The following is a 12,163-nucleotide window of genomic DNA, read 5'->3' on the forward strand; positions in this document are numbered from 1 at the left end:
TTTGCAACTGTGTGCGCAGAGGCCTAGGGTAGAAGTCCGCAGCTGAGTGCGCAAACCCCTGCAGTTGAGTGCGCAGGGTAGTTTGAGTCTATAAGATCTGAAGCATTAATAAAGAAGATTACTCTGGGAAAACCTGTGCTTGATCTATTTACTTCTATTATGAATGAATGCGATTATTATATGATGAATATTGGGTTTATGATTTAATGTTGTATTGATGTGCGAATCTATATGTTTTACATTGTTGTATGAACACAAGTAATAATATATGTTTATGCGAAGAATATCTTAATGCATGCTAAAGATATTAGATACTTAAGCCGATCTGGATAATAACAGACTTAGGAATAATTACAAAGGTGCGTAAATGGTTGATTCGCCTTTTTAATGTCCGTGAAAGATAGTCATAGACCTTCGCGGAGGTTTAGAGGCTGGTAGGAGGAACTTATATCGATAAGCCTCGAGGGCTTAACAATCTGCCCGAAGGCAGAAAAAGGGGTACAAAAAAACATCATAACCATCTCTAGGTGCGGAAACTTGATTCCAACATCCCCTCATACTGCTTCAGGTGAGACTTCAGTCTACGCTTCGCGGATTGATGCCGAAAGGGCCAGTAATGTAGGGATTTGCTTAGCTAACTTAACGCTGAACCTGGGTCACGACCCCCTAAGCCAACAAATGGTTTTTTTGCCAGGACAGGGATCTGCATAAAGAGATGTGTGATGTTGCATCACTGGAATCCAACTAAGAAGGAAATTGAAGATTGGTTGGATAGGAAGATCCATGAATTCGCGATGCAAGAAAACAGGAACCCGCGATTGATGAAAGAACAGTGGTTGGACAAGTATTTGTACATAGAGATACACGAAATTTTCTTCTGTTCCTTCCCGGGCGAATTATAAGAGTCGATCGCTAAATTGGCAGATGGCCAAGGAAGGTGGAGGCTTGACGGTCCGATAGTGTGGACCTGGGAGTTAGTGTGGAGATTGGAAGCCTCTAAAGATAAGATCACACGCGTTGTCGATCACTGGCTTGATCGTATCATAAGAGGATTTGTGACATAGTTCACGATCGATATTTCGGTTAGCCACAGCGAAGCAGAGTGATGCTTCTTCAAAGGGCCGCGAGGTAAGTACTTAAGGTCTTTGAATACTTGGATTAAAATGCTCTTGTGTGAAAAGTGGGTTATGCAATTACCTTGATGTTTGGAGCTACGCGAAGTCGAAAGTTATTCAGGGATAGAAAAGGAACAGGGCCTGAATATAACCCCCTGATTGTGCCTCCTCTGAGTGACGAGGAAGAAGTAGCACAGGTTTCTCCGCAGAGCGTTGTCCAGTTAATAAGGCAAGGGTTCTCGCGAATACCACATCCACCCACACCACCTCCATCTTCACCTCCACTGCATACACCTTTGTGCACACCTCCACCATCGTTCAATATGGCGAATTAAGTAAAATTGCTTGTTTTCAAGCGCTTGGGGAATGAGGACCCGGACCAGTTTTGGTTCGTTGCGAAGACTATGTGGGAAGCCAAGGGCATTACATATGATAAAATGAAGAAAGCTACATTGGTCACTGCTTTACAAGAACGCATGCTAACATGGTACATTAAATACTACACTGATAACCCGATGGCTACGTTGGCAGACATTCAAACTGTGTTGAATAAGGAATTCAGCAGGCCCAAGTCTGAATTGCAATCGATCGTTGGATTCAAGGAGATCATGATGAAGCCTGGCGAGACACCCTGGGAGTTGGATCAGAGATTGAAGTGCAAAATCTGCGAAACTAACATGAATCTTATGGATGGGCAGCACCGCGAATGGTTTGTGGCTTCACTCTTGCCGCATCTAAGGGTTGCTTTATCACGGCAAAAGATTGGGACCCAGGCGGAGGCCCTAGAGACGGCGATGAGATTGCACGAGACACCAATTCAAGATGTTGCTTTAGGAGTTCAGCAGATTTACGCGGAGTTGCAAAACCTTTGCCCAAAAATTTGTGTAAGATACTTGTGCACAGATCAATCCTCAAAGGCTGTTATCCAGCAAATGCAAATAAAAGCAACAGAGTATTAAGAGCAATATTACCACATAAATCTGAAGGAGGAACGTCACACGGTCTGAAACCCCAAAGTCTTTGCGTTTTATTAACCAGGAAAATAGTTACAAGAGCTTTCTCAGAGCAAGTACACGATTCAAAGATTGGATCCAAATAATGGAGAGATACCTCTAATTTATGGATAAATTATCCAACATCTAGATGGATTGATCCCCGTCAAAGAAATCTCAACCGTTGATGAAGATCAAATGATCTTTTAATCATCACCGTTAAAATTAAGTTACTTTTTGAGGAAATTTGAATGTCACTTTTAATTTCTTTTTAATTAACTCAAAAATGATTATTTTCAGTTAATTGCCTCAAAAAATTGACTTTGACTTAACCACTAAGGCCCAAAGGTCCAAAATATCTTGAAAATTTCAATATTTCCTTAGTCGGAACCTCCAAATTAAAAACTTTAAAACCCACGAATTTTAAATGTTGGAGAATTTAATTTTTCCTAGGACCTAAATTAATTAAATTTTTGGCTTCGCATTTTTAATTTATTTTAGCCAGAAAATTTAATTAATTGACTCATGAGGGGATTAATAATTTTTCAAACCCTCTAATATTTAGCCATGGTGTCTAATTATGAAGGACCATGCACTAAATATTTTTTACATCAAGATTTTACAATTTAATACATGAAGGGGGAACATCCGTTTGTTATAGACCCTCAACATTTATCCATTTCTGTGACACAAAATATGATCTAGTAGACCAAGAGTCTTGTAATAAAATAATCTAACCAAATAGCTAAGATTATTGCCAAATCATTTTTATAGAGACTCGATAAATAAAACTAGGACTCATCCAAGATCTTGGTGACAAAATCCACCCTAGCTTTGGGGTGAGGTTGGAGGGAAAAACTCTGCCAATCATCCGTGTTTAGAAACGCACATGAATCGGTGAGACGAAAAACCTCCTAGGATAGAAACCATCATCAGAAAAATAAATTTACCTAGGTTGTTACATACATTTGTCTTACTAGGATAATTTACATTACAAAATGCAGAATGGGTTTACAAAACTCCAGTTTACATATAGCTGATAATGATGAATCTGTGGATCATCTAAGTGCTCGGACATGATGGAAATCCTTGCGCCAAAAAATGCACAGCTATGGGGTAGTTGACATGGAGTGGTCAACATCTGACTCTACTTGGGGACATGTTTCTTCATCGAAGGAATGTGAGAATCCATAATCTGCACCCAAAGAACACATAGAATGACATAAGTAGAGTCCATCCAAATATAATACAAAAATCATCAATAACATTATATTTATGAAATCGAATCTCTGTAACAATTATACAAACATGAAATGTAAACTTAATCTAAGAACATAAATAAAATGCTAAAATGACAAGGTGTAGGGTTAGAAATATGATACAAAGGATGCCCCATGGCATCAGATGATTTCTTTGAAGAACAACTTGAGAATTTGGCCACTTGCAGGTAAGTCAAGTCAATCACCTTCCAATGTGCTCAAATGGAATGAATTTTGACTAGCAATGCCTCTGATGATGTAAGGTCCCAGCCGCAAACTATCAAATTTCTTATGCTTTCCTAGTTTTTCATTTTTGCGATCCCATAGTAGAACCATATCTCCAACTTGCAAATATCTAGACCGAGAAGATTTGTCAAAGCCTTTCTTAATGTTATATTGATTCTTGCATATACTATCAAAAGCTTTCCTGCGTGTTTCATCCAACTCCACGATTTGATCAATCCTATTTTGGACAACATCTCTATCTCTAGAAAAATGTTGAAGGAGTTGATAAGCTGGTAATTTAAGGTGGACAGGTAACATTACATCTATGCCATAGACAAGTTCAAATGGACTTTTAACAGTAGCTTTCTTTTTAGTTATCCTATCTGCCCATAAAGTGTACTTGATTTTGTTGTACCAGGATTGCTTGTTATCTCCTACCATCTTATTCATAATGGTTATAAGATTTTTGTTACTTGATTCAGCCAGGCCAATACCCTAAGGATAGTAGTTAGACGAATGAGATAACACAATGCCATACTTAAAACAAAAAGATGAGAACTCCATGGAACTAAAAGCCTTGGCATTATCGGTGGTGATTTTAGCTAGGACACCAAATTTAGTAATAATATGATTTTCAATAAAATCCATTATGACCTTTTCAGTGGCATTCTTAGCAGGAATGGATTCAACCCATTTAGTGAAATAATCGGTAGCCGTCAAGGTCCATGAGTAGCCATTGCTAGAATTTTCATGGAATTTCCCAAAGAAATCCATACCCCAATGCTGAAAATGTGCCTCAACAACAACAGTTTGTAGGGGCAGGGCAGCTAGCTTCTGCTTCCCAGTGAATCGTTGGCAAGCTTGGCAACTTTTAACAAATTTATGAACATCAGATAAAATCGAATGCCAATACTAACCAGGTCTAAGTATTTTGTGGGCGGTAGTTCTAGCAGCGTAATGACCACCACAAAATCTTGAATGAAACTTGGAAATCAACTTTTTAGACTCTATCTCATCAACACATCTAAGTACAATGCCCTCAGGATTTCTCCATCCAAGGCCATCCTTCATAAGGCAATACTTAGTGGCTTTTAATCTAAGAACCCTTCTCCTATGAACAACTAAATGGTTAGGACATGTAAGATTTAATAAAGTAATAAATAATATCCTTGTACCATTCATGCTCTCCTAATCTTTGCAGCTTAGACGAAGATGATTCATTAAGACAAATCAAACCAAGAGTTGTTTCATTTCCCTTTGTCATCATTTCAGCCAAACCTTGACCTTTGACTAAATTGGTGGGTCTAATCTCTAAATCATATTCTCAAATCTTAGTAACCCTCCTAGCATGAGTCCTTAAGCAATCAATTTGAGTTAAGATATCTTTAATAGAAGAATGTAGGACAAAAGCAATGAACTTGGAATAACCCACATAAGTCCTGAAATTCTTAAGAGATTTAACTAAGGCATAGGCTTGCGTTTCCATGGTAGTATAATATAATTCAGAATTTTGAAGTACTCTACTCATGAAAGCTATAGGCTGTTCGTGGCCATCTTTATTCTTTTGTAATAGGACACCAGCGATGGTATCTTCAGAAGCAAAAGAGAAAATCATGAAGTCCTTTGAATAATCGGGACTAACTAAGACAGGAGATTTAGCAATAGCACCTTTGATCTCCTGAAAAGCCAATTTGCCATCGTCTTTCCGTAAGAATTTAACATCCCTTTTCAGAAGACTTTGAATAGGATTAGCTATTTCAACGTAGTTTGGAATAAATCTTCTAAGGACATTAGTTTTCCCAAGAAAAGACTGAAGGGATTTGAGATTATGAGGGAGAGGAATCTTTTGGATTGCCTCAACCCTCTAAGGGCCAATCTTGATCCCATCCTTGGAAATGAAGTGACCAAGCAACTTCCCTTCTGTTACTCCAAAAACAGACTTAGCAGGATTCAAAGAGATTCCAAATTCTCTACATCTATTAAAAACTTGTGTAAGATGACCTGTATGATTGATACAATTCTTAGAAAAAACAGTAAGACCGTCTTGATAAATTTCAATAATTTTACCGATTAAACCCTTGAAGGCATAGTCCATAGCCCTTTGAAAGGTAGCTCCAGCATTAGTTAATCCAAAAGGCATTCGAATGTACTGCATGGTGTGGTGAAAGTAGTTTTGTGTCAATCCTCTTTCGTAACCCAAACTTGATTGTACCCAAAGAAACATCTAGCAGGGACATCATTCCAGAACCCGTTATCCTTTGCAACATAGTCTCCATGTTTGGAAAAGGGTAATTATCCTTCTTACATGCTAGATTAAGGTTTCTGAAATCGATACAAAGTTTGATTGTTCCATTCTTCTTTCTAACAATCACCAGATTGGAACACCATGATGAATGCCTAGTCTGAGCAATGATTCCAGCTGCAAGCATTTTTGCAAGCTCTTTTTGGACTAAGGGGGCCAACCTAGGGTTTATCTACCTAAGCTTCTCACGAAAGGGCTTAGCATTTTCGTCCTTTAAAGGGATAGTGTGCTCCAATACATCTTCCCTATAACCTTTTAGCTCATCATAAGAAAATGCTAAGACATCCCGATATTCATGAAGTAAATCGATTATCCTTTTCCTTTCTTCCTTACTAGTACCCTTACCAATTTTAATAATTTCATGGTCACTAGGGGTACCTATACTTACTTCAATAAATTCGCCAAAATCCATCTTATTTTCTTCTCCTTTCCTTGCGGCATCATGCCAATCAAAGTGTTGCTCTAAGGCAACAACATTTCTAGGAGTAGGATTTATAATATCTTCATAGTCATCAGGTCCATCATCCCTACAACCTACTAGAAAATTCTCAAACTCATCCAAGTTATTTAAAAAGCTAATCACTTGCTTTTCATCGTCAAAAACCTACCAATGCTCTAAGTTATCTGGAATGGAAGGTCTGAAAATAATTTCCATTTTAATCTTATCCTTCACTAATTCATCAAACAACTGCAAGGTAGATGCGGCTATAGCAAGCACATTGACCAAACTATTTTTATCTCTTGGGATAGCTTCGAGGTCAACAACGTCAAAGTATTCCAAAATATCCCACACTGCACTCTGATAGTTTCTCAATCTTTGATTCTTACAAGTAAATTTATCTTTAACTTGCATGATAACCAAATCAGAGTCTCCCTTGATATGAAGCAATTTAATGCTTAAGGCCTTTGCCAACTCAAGGCCCAACAACAAAGCTTCTTACTCCAGCACATTGTTGGTTGCTCCAAATTCTAATCTATATGCAAATTTGAAAACATGCCCCAGGGGAGACTTCAACACAATCCCAACACCTTTACCATGCTTAGATGATGCATCATTGAAATGCATATACCATACTTGACTCTTCAGATCACTCATCTTTTCATCAACCTTAACTTCTGAGGGGATTATGGAACTAGAAAAAAAAAGCGTAATTCCCCAAGTCAGGTTTGTCAGTGATTACCTTATCATGGGGTCTCTTAGGATCTTCCACATGGAATCTCCTTTATAGCTCCCTATTTAGTCTAATGAACCTGGAACCTCTGGGAGAAGGAATCATAGCATATTACCAATTCATTTGGATACTTCCTCTTAGATCAGAGGCCGATTTCCTGGACAATAGCATACCCCAAGCATCAGGAACATCAACTACAACTATGTCCATCACAATCATTATGTCAGGATAGACAGACAAATGGATTTGTAAATCGTTTATTAACCCATGAACCTTGATTTTCTTAGAATCCATGGCACAAATGTTGTAGTAAGGCCTAGAAATCCTTAAATTTAGTTGTTCCATGACCCTCTTGGTCATAACACAAGCCGAAGCACCCAAATCTAACATGCAATTGTACAACCTATAACCATTAACCATCAAGGTAATGAAAAAATGTTGATGCTCATTGTTGTCAGAACACATACTTTGCAAAAACACAAGAGCATCCTGGTAGACAGTCTCAGGATCCTTTTCTTGAGCAACATTAATACAAGGATTCTCAATGGCATTTAACAACTTAGCCTTTTGGGAAGGGATTTTCAAAACCTCGGTGACAGGAACCCAGATTTTGGAATTGTTCCACCATCCACCCAAGTCAATATTCATTCCAGAGGAGGGGCTAAAATTTCAAAGGGGAGCATGATTATCACTTTGACCTATATCCCTTCTTTGATAAGTTAACCCCTTATCTTTCGCAATTGCTAAAATTTGATCTGGAGAAGGCCTTTCACCAAATAATTTAACCAGCATATCATTGTCATGGTCAAAATTATGGATACTAGAGGAAGATGCGAAAGGCCTGACATCATGGCTATGCTTGTTGGGACAGAGTCCCCTAAGGTCAATTTTGGGGCTAAAAGCCCAAGTTTTGGGGCAGAAAGCCCATGTTTTGGTATGTAAAGTGTAAATTCTTGGCAATTTGTGGTCATGGAGCGCATAGATGTAAAGAGTCATAAAAGGTTTTACCCTTCTGTTTTATGTAAGTTGTGTCGGCTTTAGAAGATCTAACCATGGTCCACGGACCATGGGATTGTATAAAAAGGAGACTCTTAGAAGAGTCTAAGGCAGTAGTATTGATGATGATGAATGTAATGGGTCATTAGCAAAAAGAGTGAAAGATCTTAGAGTAGAAGAGAAGCTCTGCAACTATGTGCACAGAGGCCTAGGGTAGAAGTCCGCAACTGAGTGCACGGACCCCTGCAGCTGAGTGCACAAGGTAGTTTGAGTCTGTAAGAAGATATGAAGCATTAATAAAGAAGATTACTCTGGAAATACCTGTGTTTGATCTATTTACTTCTGTTATGAATGAATGCAATTATGATATGATGAATACTGGGTTTATGATTTAATGTTGTATTGATGCGCGAATCTATATGTTTTACATTGTTGTATGAACGCAAGTAATAATATTTGTTTACACGAAGAATATCTTAATGCATGCTAAAGATATCAGACACTTAAGCTGATCTGGATAATAACAGACTTAGGAATAATTACAGAGGCGCATAAATGGTTGATTCGCATGTTTAAGGTCCGCGAAAGACAGTCGTAGACCTTCGCGAAGGTCTAGAGGCTGGTAGGAGGAACTTATATCGATAAGCCTCGAGGGCTTATCAATCTACGTGAAGGCAAAAAAAGGGGTACAAAAAGACATCATAACCATCTCTAGGTTCGGAAACTTGGTTCTAGCATCCCCCCATACTACTTTGAGTGAGACTTCAATTTGTGCTCCGCGGATTGATGCCAAAAGGGCCAATAGTGTCGGGATTTGCTTGGCTAACTTAACGTTGAACTTGGGTTAGGACCCCCTAAGCCAACAAATGGTTTTGTTGCCAGGACCAGTATCTGCATAAAGAGATGTGTGATTTCGCATCACTAGAATCCAACTAAGAAGGAAATTGAAGATTGGTTGGATAGGAAGATCCACGAATTCGCGGCGCAAGAAAACAGAAACTCGCGATTGACGAAAGAACAGTGGTTGGATAGGTATCTCTACACAGAGATACACGAAATTTTCTTTTGTTCCTTCCTGGTCGAATTATACGAGTGGATCGCTAAATTGGCAGACGACCAAGGAAGGTGGAGGCTTGACGGTCCGATAGCGTGGACCCCGGAGTTAGTGCGGAGATTGGAAGCCTCTAAAGATAAGATCGCACGCACTGTCGATCACTGGCTTGATCGTATCATAGGAGGATTTGTGACAGAGTTCGCGGTTGATACTTCGGTTAGTTACAGCGAAGCAAAGCAACGCTTCTTCAAAGGACCGCGAGGTAAGTACTTAAGGTCTTTGAATACTTGGATTAAAATGCTCTTGTGTGAAAAGTGGGTTATGCAATTACCTTGATGTTTGGAGCTACGCGAAGTGGAAAGTTATTCAGGGATAGAAAAAGAACAGGGCTTGAATATAGCCCGCTGATTGAGCCTCCTCTGAGTGACGACGAAGAAGCAGCACAGGCTTCTCCACAGAGCGTTGTCCAGTTAATAAGGTGAGGGTTCCCGCGAATACCACATCCACCCACACCACCTCCATCTTCACCTCCACCGCATACACCTTCGCCCACACCACCACCACCTCCACCATTGTTCAATATGGCGAATTCAGTAAAATTTCCCGTTTTCAAGGGCTTGGGGAATGAGGACTCAAACTAGTTTTGGTTTGTCGCGAAGGCTGTGTGGGAAGCCCAAGGCATGACAAATGATCAGATAAAGAAAGCTACATTGGTCAATGCTTTACAGGAACGCGCGTTAACATGGTACATTAAATACTGCACTGATAACCCGATGGCTGCGTTGGCGGACATTCAGACTGTGCTGAATAAGGAAGTCAGCAAACCCAAGTCTGAAGTGCAATCGATAGTTGGATTCAAGGAGATTATGATGAAGCCTGGCGAGACACCCTGGGAGCTAGATTAGAGACTGAAGTGCAAGATCCGCGAAGCTAACATGAATCTTACGGATGGGCAGCACTGCGAATGGTTTGTGGCTTCGCTCTTGCCGCATCTAAGGGTTGATTTATCACAACAAAAGATTGGGACCCAGAGGCCTTGGAGATTGCGGTGAGATTGCACAAGACACCAATTCAAGATGTTGCTTTAGGAGTTCAGCAGATTCACGCGGAGTTGCAGAACCTTTGCCCAGAATTTCAAAGTCTGAAGAAGGATAGAGTGGCTCGGCCAGAGGTGTGCGAAGAGGTTTGGTGCTTGAAATGTAAGAGTCAAGGGCATGATAAAGATCATTGCCTTGTCTTCGCGAATTATGTTGCAGGAGGAGGGCCGATGCCTCTGAGGCCGAAAGCTCAAGTAGGGCCAAGTGCAGGACCCGCGCTGTGGTGTGCTATGTGTCAGGTAGCTGGAAAACATGCAACAAATAATTGCTACTTGTTGCGGAAATTTGTATTGACACCCAACAACTCTTCTGCAACTTCCTCCAATTAGTGGGCCACGATGAACGCAATTGTTGTAGTTATGAGTTAATGATGGAGAGAATGCCCGCATATCAAGTGCAGACGGAAGCTCGGCCTCCGGATCAAGGCATTGGGGGGCCGTGAGGAGAATATCAGGGGCACGGACGAGGCCAAGGTGGAGGAGGACCTGCGAGGGGTCGGAGGAAATTTATTTGCTACAATTATGGAGTTCCATGACACTACGCGCGAGAATGCACGAACCCGACACGTCTATCATGCAGATACTGCACTCAGTTTGACCACGCAACAGAACATTGCCTTGTATTAATAGCTAAGATGCACGAAAAGGGGACACAGCCTACGCAGAACTTACAATGATGAAGGTTGAACCTCGAGAAGAGGACCCCAATGTGAATATTATGTTGCGAAGTGGAATGGCAATTGGCGAAGATAAGGGAAAGCGACCTAAAGAGGGTGAATGGGTCCGCAAAGCTCCAGAGAAGGAGGTTGCCTTTGATTTGGAGCCCACGAAGGAAACTTTCATGGAAGCAAAGAAAAGCTTCGCTGAGGCCTCTACCTCAAGAAGTGAGGATAAGTAGTCTGAAGAAATAGACCCATCCATGCTTACTACATTTTTAAAGACCTGTATGAAGCTGCTACACAATAACAAGGCCGTAAAGGGATTACGGGAGTTGATCAATAAATGCGCTGGTAATACTCCTGAGGGACCGCACGTGGTCAGGAAATTGGTAAACGTAAGGCAAGAACAGGGCGTGAGATGAGGCTCACTACGCTAATATGGGAATATGAAATGGACCAAGTTATTCTGGATCTAGGATCCGACGCAAACTTTTTGCCTAAATAGACATGGGAGAGAATGGGGAGACCTGTGCTGCAGTGGTCTCCTATTCAATTGAGGACAATGAATCAGCAAAAGATTATCCCCATGGGAAGATTACAGGGAGTGATAGTCGATATTGAAGGCGCGAGCGCGTTGGCCAATTTTGAAGTGATAGAGATTGTGGATGACAGCAATCCCTACCCTACGCTCCTTGGGATCGACTGGGCTATCGACATGAACGGGGTGATCAATTTGAAGAAGCGGACGATGTCATTTGAAAGAAAATCACTCCACGTAGTAGTACCGTTGGACCCTACAGAAGGATCGTGCTACACTAAACCAGTCCGCGATTACGAAAGTGACGATGATTTGGACCAGATTTATAAGATAACAGCGCGAGATCAAGATTGGGTGAATCTGACAGTAGATGGACGTATTGCATGGGACCACGAAAGCTCTGCACATCAAATTCAGACGAGGAATTGGAACACTGGCAGAATAGATTGCACGAAGTGTCTACGCTACGATGTAACATGATGACCAAATCGTTGCGCTATGTATCGTTGGAGGTAAGAAGTCTGCCTTATTATGATGGTTTAACTGACGTTGATAAATTTCTGGATGCATTTGAAAGGGAAGTGTTGGAGAAGCATTGCTTCCAAGCCTTGGACTTGGTGCTATGCTTGTAAGATGGCGGGGTACGCATAAAGACAACTTCGATGGATGGCGCAAATATAGAAGAATGATGAGGGTGTGGTTTGGTCACCCAAAGGTACGATTGACAAAGAAATACAATGGAAGGAGTGATCTAT

The 12,163-nt window shown here is 40.7% G+C and overlaps 1 protein-coding gene across 3 annotated transcripts in view; it reads right to left on the bottom strand.

Annotated features, from left to right (window-relative positions):
- LOC149235823 (uncharacterized) overlaps positions 1-12,163 on the bottom strand; it is a 97,049-nt gene that overhangs the window by 37,561 nt on the left and 47,325 nt on the right. Inside the window, exon 7 of one of the 3 annotated variants that reach the window (XM_089372197.1) lies at positions 3,240-3,302. The exons of the other annotated variants lie outside the window; for them this stretch is intronic. Within the exon in view, the coding sequence (XP_089228323.1) occupies positions 3,255-3,302 (48 nt within the window). The 3' untranslated portion in view covers positions 3,240-3,254. Of the gene's footprint in view, positions 1-3,239; positions 3,303-12,163 lie in introns of those variants that run through there. 3 annotated transcript variants of the gene reach the window in all.

This window comes from Pinus tabuliformis, chromosome 8 (genome assembly GCF_031772625.1).
Source record: "Pinus tabuliformis cultivar Carrire ecotype Pingquan chromosome 8, CPIR1, whole genome shotgun sequence".
Taxonomy (NCBI): domain Eukaryota; kingdom Viridiplantae; phylum Streptophyta; class Pinopsida; order Pinales; family Pinaceae; genus Pinus; species Pinus tabuliformis.